Genomic DNA, 14,281 nt, shown 5'->3' on the forward strand with positions numbered 1-14,281 from the left:
AAAGCAAACCGGCTGTAAGCTCATCAGTGGACTGAACCAGTCACTTCCCAAGAGTGCTGGGTCCAGGAGGGACATCTAGATATAAACATAACAGAGCATCTGCAACTGCCCATGCTGGGCCTAATGCCTACCACCAGGGACCCCTGGATTGGAAAACCAGGAGAGACTGGAAAGAAGGCAGAAGGGAAAGTAATCAAAGTATGGTTAGGAGATTGAAGTCGAAGAAGCAAGGCACTGATTTTTACCTCATTCCTCAAGAAATCATAGGGTTTGCTGTCGCTTGATTTTGGTTTTCTGGATTCAAAAACTGAGAGAGAACAGTGTTTTGTTTTGTAAGAATACGTGACAGCAGCCGCGGAAGGTCAATCTAATGTTATTGGCTGCTTCCATCCCGGAGGATTAAATTTAGGATTCTTGATGTCAAGCCCTCTTTAGCAGATAAATAAAACAATTAGGAAGGAGATAGGATTGAGAGGTGTTTCATTTATCTCACTGGAAAGATGGATGTGGAAATGTTATTTGCCTTGACATTTACTGTGTTACTGACATTTCCTGGCTCCCTGGCTTTTCTTTCTGATTTTGTATTTTATTGATTAGCTGGATTTTGATAAGAGACACATGTTTGTAAAATTCTATTATCATAGAACTAATTGAATGACACTACGCTTTCATAATGATTTACTGGATTTCAAGACACTTTTCAAAGTTATCTGAAATGTAAAAACAAAGCAATTTGAATATGTAACTGGGATCTTATAATAGGGTGGCTTTAGAATGACGGCTTTAAGCCATTAATTGAAAGTTAACTGGCAAAGTTTATCTTGTATTTTGAGGATTGCATGGTTCAGTTGCTACCTAGTATACAACTGGGATTTATTTATACCACACCTCGGGGTCTGATAGTGTATTAAGTTTGGAAGAATATTAATATTGCTGCAAAACAATTACTTGTTCATTTGCTAACTGATTAAAATTCATGCATACTTTATTTAAATGAATAGAGATTTTATAAATAAACCTCCTTGTACTCAAGGGTTTGGAAACAAAATATACATGCTAATGTAAGGCTACTTATTTTGTCTCCAACAGAAAAATCTTAATACATAGTGCTACATTAGTCTCATTAATGTGACTTTCACTTCCCATCATACTGCTATTAATCAAGGCACATGGGTCCCACCCCCTTTAAACACTGCCGCTGTTCATGATTTGAGCTACAACTTTGATTATTGAACTGCCCCCTTCTCTGTCCAACCATTACCGGCAAGGTGTCAAACTCATCAGAGAGACATTACTGTTATTCTTCAGGACAAGGGACATTTTTACATCACACTCATTTCTTCTTTGACACATAACTAATGGTGGATATTAATTTCTGGTTTTAAAATTTATGTGCATACTGGCAAAGATGAAAACAAAGCAAAATAGCACCACAGGTAGAGTTCACTGTGGCATTAGAAACATCCAGTCTTTAAACTTCTTCAAATAGTGCCTTATTTACTAATGATGAAATTGTAAATCTGAGTTAAATAACGTATTTTGATGTACCCTGTTCTTTCTCTACATGTGTGCTTTTAAACTAGGTCTTCTGTTTTCAAATTTTGTTTTACTCATAGAGAGACATACCAGGTGAAATACAATACTTACTTCTTGTATTGTGGTTTCTATAACTATTTCTTTCCTTCTTCGACTCTTTCGTGAGCTCTTGGTCTCTGTGATAGGAGTGTAGGATTTTGAGGAGTGAGAGCCAGCATTCAATGGTCTTACCGAAGGCCACGTGTCAGGCTGCCCGTAAACTTCTCCCTCAGCCCAGGGCTTATTATTCACAATGTGTTTGGTATATTGTCCTTGTTCTTTCCTCACACTCAGTGTCAGATCAACCAGTGCAGGGCATTGTTGATCTCTAAAGTAGTGTGGCATTGTTACTGTGAGTCAAAGCCCAGCAAGCTCTCAGTGTAGCATTGTTTCCTGCTGGAGCTTAAATTAGTGTGTGAACCATCTGGAAGGAAAAGACACATTGCAAAGATGAGGCAACTTGGTTTATTCACAAATACAGACTGCTTTTCAAAATAAGCGCAACATTTGGAGAGTCTGAGAAGACATTTGCATTTTTTCCATTAAGTTCATTTCTGTACTCAACTTCATTTTAGTTTCTCTCTATGAAAACTTTTATAAACTTTGTGGCTTTTGTAAACTGTGACTGTAAAAGTTAGACTAGTTGATAAAATTTGAGGGTATGAAATACATAGAGTCTTTTACTAGAGGATGAAGGAAAATTCTAAGCCATTATGGTTTTGTTTTACATTCCCCTTTTGAGCTAACTTCTTTGCATTCACTTTTGAAACTGGAACTGCTTCATCTAGAAAACAGTTTCAACTACATATTGTTTGAAACAATTAACAAAGCTATAGAAAACATTTTACAGTTAAAGTTTATAAAACAGGTGTTGAGAACTCTTTTCCATGGAAATAATTCTAAACATATCCATTTTATATAACATATGTTATCTTCTTTGATGGTAGTTTTATTTTCATCTTAAACATGAATATAATTAACTACTAGTTTGTTTTATTCTTTTAATTGCTAGTTTGCTAGCTATTGCCTTAATGAGCCATGATTATTTAAATGAAATATTTTCAAGTATTTTTGGAGGGTAAAATATTGTGTTACATCTGTTTCCATTTACCACAATGTACTATTTATTTTTCATATAAATGTCAGTTTAAAATAATGAATTTATTGATTTATTGTAACCATTTCATCCCCACAATATTATATGGATACTCAAAATATGGATATCCTATAGAATATGGTAGCAATTAGTAGTTACTAAATAAGCAATTTCCCTGTGACCTTTGAAGAAATATTCTTAAAAATGCTCTTAGTCTGTGCAGAGATTGAGGTTAACAAGGTTAGAGATGTTTCTAATTCAGGGTTTTTATGCAAGTAATGTTTGTGAAAGTATAATTAAAAACCAAATCTTCAGGTCCAGCTGAAAAATCTTATTTCATTTAAATCTCTATGAGAAGGTAAAACCTCTCTGTGGATTTAATTTCTCAGCATTGCATTTTTATTTTCATGTGGAGTGCATTGCCACTAAATAGAAAATTGTGTTTGAAAGGCACTGGCTGCATATTGTTGACTCCCCTCTACCTGTGTCTTTTGCAGTCCATCTCTGCCTGGGATGGGTGAGCTGAGGGTAGCGTGTGCTTGTCTTCAATGGTTTCCTCTTATGTGATTGGCTTAATCTGAAAAATAATTTTTAAGTGAATTTAGGGGCAATTACTTTATAAAGAAAAGCACTTTCCTTTTAAAGCACTTGAACTTCCCTGAAATGTGCGAGAAGTGTTGCACATATTCAAAGAAAACCCCCACTCAACCCATTGTACTAATGACTACCCCACGACTTAACAGTCCCTGGGAGCAGAACACATAGGCAGAGCTCAAGCTGTGAAATCCTTCATAAAATTCCAATTTTCACTGCTCTTAATTCTTGTTAGTGGTAGCCAATGCTGTCTTACATTGTTCACCATTTCTATCAATTCAAACATTAAAATAATGTTTCCCAACATTTCTTGCAAGCAAAACATCTTAAGCCATCAAAAGTTACCTTGCCTTGTACCTCTGACATTCATTTGATTTGTGACAGATTGTCTCACCCTGTGCTGCTCCCAACGGCCAATGATAGGTAGCCATTGGTGATTTTACCTATGGGTAAATTTCCATTTCTCGCACTGTGAGATGGGTGTATAGGGACAGGTCAGTACCCAGCCCTGACTTTCCTGTGGGCCTTCGCAGAGACTTTCTCCTTCACTTATCTGCAAGAACTCTGGAGGAGAAAAAAAACAAAGCAAGAACAGAATGGAAAGGACCGCTTGGCTATTTTTCATCAATGGAACAAAATAGTAAGACATCAGCTCTAAACTTAGTAGCTAATGAGAGTTTTTCATCTACAAATACTTTTTCTTTTTGTGCTTTGTTTACTATACCTTCTCAAGTTAATCTCCCACTGAGGCATACAATTCATGGAAGAAAACTTGTGCTAAAATGATCATAGCCTCCAGGAAAGCATTTGCTCTTAAAAGTACATTGGCCAGACCACTCTTACCCTGGTGTTCCTTATATCCACTCTTACATGAGTCATCCACTAAGCGTTTAGGCTTTAAGAGACATGTAGTCACCTGTTAATAATGCTTTGAGTCTAATTACAGTGCATGCTCTTCTGTTCTAGAACCACCAAGGCCCATTGCTCCTCCCCAGCTGCTGGGTGTTGGGCCGACTTATTTGCTGATTCAGCTGAATGCCAACTCTATCATTGGCGACGGGCCCATTATCCTGAAAGAAGTGGAATATCGGATGACATCAGGATCCTGGACAGAAACCCATGCGGTGAACGCTCCCACTTACAAATTGTGGCATTTAGACCCCGACACGGAATATGAGATCCGTGTCCTCCTGACGAGACCTGGGGAAGGTGGAACAGGGCTGCCAGGACCTCCACTAATCACCAGAACCAAATGTGCAGGTAAGACTGAAGGGCCCTCGTACCTTGTGGAGAAATGGCACGTGCCATACTGACAGTTCCCACTGTTCGCAATGATGTGGCTGCACGAGGAGACTTCCTCCGAAATAATGTGTCACCTTGGTTATGTCACAGTTCAGCTGACTTGACACCAGTGCGTGCTTCCTTTATTCTAGTGTTATTGTGAAAGTGGCTTCATTTCTTGCATGGTGATTTTGCTGAGCCATTTATGTATTCAATCCAAACATTTGTGATAGCTGTAGCTGAAAGTATTGTTGAGCGAGAAGACTTTTTCAGTTTAAGGAAATATTGAACACATTTTTACCATGTGAAAATTGTCCTCTTCAATAATGTGTTAGTCTGTGCAGGGGCCTTATCATACCAGGTAAATCAGAAAAGTTACTCAGGACAGTTGGAGAATGTCTCCATGAGACATTATTCTGTTTGAAAAATCCATTGAAAATTAGCTTAGCGAGTTGACAGCTAGCTGTAGAACACAGAAAGTCTTTCATTCCATGTCTAAGCTTTCTTCTTGCTTTTGGCATGTCTGCTACAGAGCTAAGAAAATAATAGTGTGCAAAATTAAGAAGAAAAAGAAATAAAACATGCTCATGATTTCTGACTCTTTACTATACCATGCTGTTATAATTGGAGGAATTGTTAGCTATATACCAAGCACCACGAAAAATTCTATCATGTAAGTTCTTTGGGTGCAGTTTTTAGGGAAGTGTTTATTATAGAAAGCAGTTTGATTTTCAGTTTACTTTAAAAGGTATTTTGCATTCATCACCCATTTTGTTGAAATACTTTCCTTGGCCAATTGATAATTCAGTTTCTGAAAATTGAAAACAAACTGTGAAAATTAATGAAACTGTAAGCACTTATATAATATATCTTGTTTCTAGAAGATTTGCTTGTTATTTCCAGTATTATTGAGCTGTTCACCAGGAATAGTGAAGCATAATAGATACAAAACTCATTCAATTACCTAATAAACTCTATAATCTGTTAATATGTGTCAACCCAGATAAATCAATATATTTAAAGCACCCATTAAGAGATATTTACTAAAGAACAATTTAACAGCTCATTCATTCATTTGAGATTTAGGCAGTAGAGTATTTACTAATTTATTGGTTGGCACCATACTTTATTATTTGAAAAACATTTAATCCTACAAGAATATTTCCACTGCTGAGCTGAAGTTTTATAGTTCGTTTAAAATGTTTTGTAAAGATACACCTTCCTGTTCAAATTCTTGAGATAAAACATTCTTAGGATATTCATTCCGGTAAATTTGACTTCAGAACCTCAACTAGTACAGAGAAGAGACTGAAAGCAGAAACTGCAGAGATACAAGAATAGTTCACTACGTGTTCCAAGATTAGTATTCCACAGTAATACGGAAAGACAAACAAGAGGCCATTTTACTGTGCAAATCATTCATTTTTCTATAACATCACTCTTTGATTTCTAGTAAAATTACTCTTTTCCGCATCTTATCTCTATAATGTATGTTCAGGATACAAGAACCAATGATGATTTGATAATCCAAGTCCCTCTCTCTGCTTTCCTTGCCTACACTTCTTTTAAATATTTGGCTTGGTTTTGATTTTTTTTTCCAAATATGGCTTTAAAAATTAGCAGTAGCATAGTGTGCACATTTGTGTAATGTGATTTTTGCTAATGGAGGAATTATTTGAAACTGATCGTTGGTATAAAAGCCATGGAGATTGCATATGAATGAGACTGTGTTTTAAAGTTAGTTATGTCCTCCATGGATCAAATCACTGTTTACAAAAAAAGCACCAGGCAAATGGACATCACGCTTCCATGTGTAATGCTAAGGTTCATGCTCTTGGTGAACTGCAATAAATGAAAATATGCCAGGATAGCACTTTAAGATACTTGATTCTGAAAATAGTCTCACCTGTGTAGGAGGGCACAGAATAAAAGTAACTGACACCATCACTGCTTTCTAACTTATAAAATACCTTGATATTTTGAAATATCATTAGTAGTTTTATTTGATTCTTTAAGAAACAATTAGTTTGTATAGTATATGCTTATATTAAGTAAATGGTGTCAATGACTTGCTTTTTTTTCCCAGTTTTAGAGATGTTGGTGTAAAAATCATCTTCAATGGTATGAATGTGTGTCACACTTATAATAAACATCTCCACAGTTATGTGTGATACAACTTTTTTGAGAGAAAGGCGACATATTAGAGATTTTTCAAGTGTGTTGGAGACTTGAAGGAAACTATGTTTGTGAACTCTTAAGAATGTCTACTAATATTTTCTCTAAAAGAAAAGGAGGGAAATCTTATACAAATATATGTGGCAGTATTTCTAAAATTATCCTGAAAAAGAGAAATTCAATGTGATTGCTAAGTACTGCGTATCTAAAGCTTGTAGTAGTTAAAGTTATGATGTGTATTTATTTCCCTCTTCAAGGTCCACTTTTCTTCAGCAAAATTTTAGAAAAATCGCTTGATCTTTAGCAGGACCTCTCGTGGCCTATGCCAGAGATCCCTCATCAACAAAGCAGAGTAAAACGTAGGCTACATTTCATACTACTTGATTTTAATAAAGATTTCAAATTCTTCAAAATTCTTTGAATCCAGGGAAATATTCCCTCTAAGATCCCAGCTATGGCATTTGGAAGAAGTTCTCATGTAATTCTATTTAATGGCATTGTGGTTACTGGTTTTGTAAGTTACACTGAACACAGAATATATAAAACCCTATATTTTGATCACAACCAGGAATATATCACTTATGAAAGTAGGTTTGTACCGTGAGTATAGTCTGGTTGAATTAATATTGACTATTTTGAAGTAGTTGTTTTAATATGTCATGTATATCTTATTCTTCATAGTATAAATCCTTCTTAGTGGGAAGTATGTTATTCATTTCACATAAAAGTTTTATAAGATTATTTCTGAACTTTAGAAATTCTCATTTCATTTTTCTATTTTATACTGAAACAACTTTTGTGACTCCTAAGGAACAATTAAAGAATAAACTACTTATTCTTTACTATTTTTAGAAACCTATTTTAAAGCATTTAAGATGTTGATATTTTATTTCTGGCAGTAGTAAATAAAGTTACTTTGAAGAATTCTGTTAATAAATTTTCAGCAAATCCATTAAAATATACTTTTGTCCAAAGGAATTAATTTTACACTTGTGGACTTTTTAGATAAGTATTGATCAGAGTTAGTTTAGAATCATTATATAAAGTGAATTCATCAACATATGTTTTCTGTTGACATCAATCTTTTGAGTTAGATGTACTACCATGTCACTGTTGTGTTTGTTGAGTTTAATACTCAGGCAAGAAAACCTTCAAGCCATCAGCGACTTGTCTTAATTCCAAAGTGCTTGGCCACAGCAGCTGAAACCCGTTGTCTGGTACTTTAAAAACCTCCCTTCCAGTCCCTCTAACTCTTGTCCCTGGTGAATTTTCCTCCTGTTAATGTAAAATATAAAATGAATAAGCAGAAGTACAACAGGCCATCCAACAGGAGTCATACAATTCTTCTAGTTTAGTAACGGCTTTAGAATATCTAAGTTATGCATAAAAAACTGTAAAACTTTTGAATACAGTGTACAAACATTAACGTCTATTTTACAAACTAAGAACACAGACTTTTGAACAAGACTGTCTCTTAAGGGCCAAGAAGATCATGGCTTTTGCCAGTTATAAGTCTATAAGAAATGCAAAAGAGAACAATTTAGCAAAAACTATTTAGTTACTTCTGCAGCATATTAAAAAACAAAACTATCATGGTTGATTGCATTCTACCAGGACAATTACTTTTTTACAAAATAAAGCAAATTGCATGGAATAGTAGCTTAAATAGTAACCAGAATTGAAAAGCAAAACTTTAAATACATAAGTAAATATGAACTTCCTAAGACTTTATTTTTTAGACATTTAAAACCTAACAAGGCAGTAGAAAACTCAAGAAATTAGACAAATGCAAAAATCTCTCTTTTCAAATTTTTTTTTTTTTTTTTTTTTTTTTTTACTAAGAACAGGTTGCTATAATAAGCCCTATAGATTCTAACATTATCCCTGTGTATTACTTTTTTGGGGTAATATACTTTAAGACTACAGTCTCTATTTGTTCCCTGAGAAAGCATAGCTTTCTGGATGCTTCTCTCTTCTCTTCTATTAAAAGCACAGTACACTGGTGTTGAGCACTTAAATATAGGTTGTATTTTTAAAACTTTAGTTAACAAAATGTATAAAAAATGTATTTCCTCATTTTTTTTTTCTGAAAATGACTACCTGCGTGGTTGCCAAACCTATTTTTTGTTTGTTTGTTTACTTTCCAAAGAACATTGCCATTGTTGGGTGAGTGTTATTGGCTGACTTGGGGTCTCTCAAGTTAGGATGGGGCGATTAGAGCCTCCAGTAGCAGAGACCGCCTAAGTGTGCTTCATGCTTCTCTAGGAACCTAGGGGTCTGATTACTGCACTGTTTGTCTGCATCCTGACCCGTTATTGTTCACATAATGTTTCTTGAGGCACTTTATACACTTTTTAAAATGGCATAAATGTGAAGTTGTCTTACATGGGAAGTAATTTAAAAACTCCATTGAACAATCAGAGAAAATATGCATTTTTTTAAACTGTGTGTTTGTTTCCTCTGGGTATACCATCTGGTATAGAAGCAAAGAAAATACAGTTTCTCTTTCTCTTATTACATCGAAATAAAATATGCCATCATCAGGAGTTGCCTGCATTGCATACTTCGGCAGTTTCACGTGAAAATTGCTCTTCGGAATTGCCTTGTGCTTCTGGGTAGCCCATTGTGGAGCTGCGTGGTGATTAACTGACATTTTAGCAGCTTCTGTCTGGTAGGGGAGGTCAACAGTTCAGGGTCCAGAATGTAATCTGTTTACACAGTTGGGAAAACGGCTCGGTGCCCGTGTCCCAAAATTCACCGCTCTTGGCAATTTTGGGTGAAACATGGGGATCTATGAAGCATGATAGGAAAGTGTCTCCTGTCACATATAGACATTTATTAAAAATGCCTCCTTCTCTCTCCTGAAGTGAAAAGGAAGGAAAGTAAAAGTAAAACAAAGGGTTACTCACTCATTTACTATGCATTATAGAATTAAGTTCTGGCTTTTTGTCTAGAGCGTCATCAACAAAATAGTAACTGATTGTCATGCTAGTCTACGCTAGTTATCAATGGCAAAAGCTAGTTTCTACCAGTGCTCAGCTTAGCGCTTACCACAAAATGAAGAGCTCTGCTAATACCTGCTGTGGCTGAGCAGTGAAAGGATGATTCAACGTTCGATGTAAATTGATGACATATCAATGCTTATTTTGAAAATTTTTAAAAAATATATTAAATTTGATATATAATCTTATGCATTGCCTTTATTGTGTTTGAATAACTTTAAGAAGCAATGTTACTATTATTACATTCAAGAACGCTAAAGATAAAATTCAATAATGTACTAGAAAACAGTTCTACAGTTTTCTTAGAAGTCTAAAAGAATGCAAGCCTAATGTAGAATTGTTTTTAATAATAACTTGACTTTGTTTCTCACACTGTGTGGCTAATGTTGCCATTTGAAAAACACTGAATTGTTTTGGAAATCTTTTTTGATTTGAATTTTTATTAGCAATACAAGGTTAAATATTAGGTCTTCAAATTTATGCAGGCTTGTGCTTAATTCCGTTATTCCACAGAATCAAATCTCTAAGCACAGTAAAATGCAAAGAGGAAAGAGCAGAAGTCCAAGCAGAGCTACCTTGTCTAACCGAGGTGTACACGCTACTGAATTGTGTGTCCTGCACTGGGGCTCTGGCCCCACAGCGGGCTTGGGGTACTGACTGAGCAGACAGCTAGCAGGATCCAGCTCCATTCACTTGTTTGCATGAAGCGAATTGTCATTATTGCAGGCTAAAGATAAAGAGAAACTGGAGACAGAGAAGACAGGAGTATGATTAAAGACCTTGCCTCTAATCGTTACACTCCTCTCCTTTTACAGGAGAAATCAGAAATCAAGAAAATGTCTTTCAGTAAATACGTTTTAAAGATTTTTTTGTAAGTGATTAATTTATTTCATTGTTTGAATTACTTTTCCTTTTCAATATATAGAGTCCAATATTAGTAATATGCATGCAAAACATATAATATATGACCTTATTTTAGAGGAGGAAATTAGATACAGCAGAAATTCTAGAGCTACTGTGTACCAGATGGGACATTTGTTTATTGCACAAAATTGATTGAGACTCCAATTTTTACTGACTGCCACACTCAAAGCTGTAGAAGATACACTTTTAGTAAGACAAATTCTTATCCTTATTGACTTTTAGTATCATACCATAATAAAAATATAAAATATTTTAAAGTCTAATGAAAGTGGTAGAAAATTTTTGCCAAAATATAATTTTCTTATGCATTGTAAACTTTTCCATACTGACCTGGATATAAAGCTTATGTTGGAAAACTAAAACCTATTGCCTTAGCCGTGATTACACACCTGTGAAACAATGCTGACGCTAATGGTCACCAAAGGATTGTTTGCATTTTCTTTAAAGAAAACTTTTTATCCACTTATAGGGAGTACATAGGAAGAGATGAAGGCATTACAATTTTCAGTCATCAAGATAATTTTGTAAAAACTCTGGGATTCCTGGATTACAGAAATGTTATTCTGAGTTTCCATGGGACTTAAAGAGAGGAAGAGACAAACAGAGAGCAGAGAGACAGAGAGAAAGACATTTTAAGGTAACTGACATGTACATTGTGCTACAGATCTGTAGTGTCAGGAGCTCCCAGCATAAGAGTGTGAGAGATAAATGATTGATTATGAAATCATCTTGCTTATTATCTTTTTAAAGTTTTAGGTCAGGAGTAAGATGCACAGTTAATTATACATCTCAGTCCATGGTACACTTCTTTGTAGGTAACATTATCAACAAAAATGTAATTACCTTTACTAACTAGACTGGAGTTGTCAGGTTAACTTTTTGCCCCTCTGACTTACATTGTTGATGAAAAGCATTTGGTAAGCAGTGAAAATGACACTGTGTATATTTATCCTTAGCACTTTACCACATGTTGAGTCCGTTAATGGTATCATTAAGTACTCTTTTTATTGGCTTCATTGTTTTTATTGAAGTTTGCATGCTACAATCAAGCTGACAGGTGGGAGTGATTTACTTAACAGCATCCATCTCACAAAGTAGCCTGCATTTCCCCTCAAGCCCTTGGAATTTTATTTGATATCAGGGTACACAAATGCCTTTAAAAATACAATGATTTATTAACACAGCTTGAATGATAATAACAGGAAAGTGTCTGATGAAGGAAAATAACCTATGTGAACGTTAAAGATTCCAGATACCAAACTCCAAGATGTGTTCACTATGAACAGGGGTTCTAGAGATCCAACCTGTGTGTGCTTTTGTAGGGTGCTATTGTGGTCACGATGATACATAGATATGTTCCAGACTGTCTTCCTTCTCCCCAGGAAACTACTTCTGCCTGTAGTATTCCCTCCCTACTTACTTCTTTAGGAAAAATGGGGAAAAAAAATCAGTACAGACACTCTTATCTTTGGAATAAAGAAGGAAACTGCATCAGGCTGTAACAAAAAGTATCCCCTAACCTTTAAGGATAACTTGGTGAGAACACAGCAAAATGATTACTTGTGGAACTCATTCATTAAGAATGGTCTTAATTATAACTAGCATTTGGGGAGCAATTTCTTGAAAGAAAAAAAAATGTGTCTCATTATTTCATCATTCTGTGCAATCTGGACATAGGATCATCATCTTAAGAACTCCTTTGCAGGTGCTCACTCATGCAGGGAGGGCTTTCCTCTCCTCTTTCCTCTCCTCCAACATGAATGTAAAGTGCAGACAGAAAGAATCTCATACAAAGTAAAGAGATAATGCGAATTTCAATCTGGAGCCTTGTAAGTATTCCATGAATCCAATAGCAAATGAACTTCAAAGGACAGGAATTCATGCCTTTCATGTCACCCAAGGCACAATCTGTGCAAATTCAGCTGTCACTACATATGACATGGCCCAGAAATCCTTGAGTGATGTCCATTTTAATTGTCTCAGCTCACTCAACTTAGTGAAGTTGAGTTTTAATAATTCGTCTTTCTCTTTTTGGTCATGTTTTTATTTTCTACCCCTACATTGCCTCTCCAAAACAAAAGGATTATAATTAATTAGCAAACAAAAATTTACCTGTTACATAAATTATTTTAAGTAGGTATACCATGTTATATCTTGTCCAATATAATAAGCCTCGTATTTTTGTACAGATGTTACATGCAAATATGTATGTTTTGCTAGCACAAGGCTTTTGAAAAAATATACTGTAGAAAATAGACCTTATATTTATAAAGTAATTATTTTGGAAATGTGAATGACATTTGAAAAGTTGTTTAAATGGGAAATATTCACATAGTTTCACAATCTTCTTCATGCTTCTCCATCTCTTTCTGCCGCTGAGTCCTCCGTTGGCATCTGCGTGCACACTGTATATGTATCAGACCACTGCAACAATCACCTGCTCCCCTTGGAGAAAATAAGGGAAAAGTGCGCCAATGTTTGGGGACATTTCTTGCTGAAAGCTCCAGATTCTGTAAAGATTATATGAAATTCTTTTACCCAGCTTGTTGTGTAAATTATATAGAATAAAGTAATATACCAAATTTTGCATACAATGAATTTTTAAAAGCCATCCCTAACCTGCCAGTATGTATATAGCTGATGTATTCCTTAAGAGGCACTATTACAGATCTTTCTTTCCTTTAAGACCTATGAGGATTTTGTAAGTTTAGGACATGTACAATTTTTGGTTCTAAATATTTCACTTGCTTTGCTGTGAACCCTTTTTCTCTCTGTTTTTACAGAACATGTTATTATCTTTAATGGCTACTTAGTAATTGATCTGTTGGACACAAGTACTTGAATTTATGTAGCCCTTCTATCACTGAAGACTTGGGCTATGTAGTTGTTGTAAATGCTGCAAAGAGTTGTATGCCTGTATCTCTTTTTTCACATACCCAGCATATTTTTCTATTAATCTATCCAAATATTTATACATCGCTGTCTCCAAGAAGGAAGTCTGTGCATGTAGCCGTACACTGTTAATAGGAGAAAGTGCTTTAGATTTAATAATAGCTATCCCCCCATTAATCATTTTCTGGGTACTTTCCCTCCGTAGTGATGTGATTTGAGCATTTTCAAGCAGCTCCTTAATGGATAAACAAAGACTGTGTTTATATTGAACATTCGCATTTTCTATCGTGTGACTATCTTCTTTGTGACAGACACTTCTGGAAATGCCAGGGCGTCTAAGGTTAAGATTGATTTCTAGGCGTGCAGATCTAAGGAATTACCATCTTAGTAACTCATATGTATTCAGTACTAAGTGAGCCAGGCACTATATGAACTCTTGGTTCAAGACTTACATGCGTTTCTGTGTGGAGTTAGCAACGCAGGGTAGAAGGGCGGAAGGTGGGTAAATCAGGAGGCCCGTGAAGAGTGTCGTAGATGTGTTCCGTGGCTGCCGTATGAGTGGCACTGGATCAAGCAGCCAGTCGAAGGACTTAGTGGTTATGAGTTAGAAGACAGTAGACTCACCAGTTCTGTGTTAAAATGTGAGTACAGCTTTTACTTGTACCAGTGGCCAAGTAACTTAATTTCTCTGAATTTTTATCTCTTCTTCTATAAGAAAAGTGTCACTAGTACAACCTGCTCA

General features: G+C 35.5%; 1 protein-coding gene across 15 annotated transcripts in view; it reads left to right on the forward strand.

The window, feature by feature from the left end:
• Ptprk (protein tyrosine phosphatase receptor type K) overlaps positions 1–14,281 on the forward strand; it is a 498,623-nt gene that overhangs the window by 293,246 nt on the left and 191,096 nt on the right. For all 15 annotated transcript variants that reach the window (XM_063232882.1, XM_023564542.2, XM_063232877.1 and 12 more), the window contains exon 7: positions 4,232–4,525. In XM_063232882.1, coding sequence (XP_063088952.1) covers positions 4,232–4,525 — 294 coding nt within the window. The remainder of the gene's footprint in view (positions 1–4,231; positions 4,526–14,281) is intronic.

This window comes from Cavia porcellus, unplaced genomic scaffold (assembly GCF_034190915.1).
Source record: "Cavia porcellus strain 051 isolate PalLab524CR breed Dunkin Hartley unplaced genomic scaffold, mCavPor4.1 scaffold_22, whole genome shotgun sequence".
Lineage (NCBI taxonomy): Eukaryota > Metazoa > Chordata > Mammalia > Rodentia > Caviidae > Cavia > Cavia porcellus.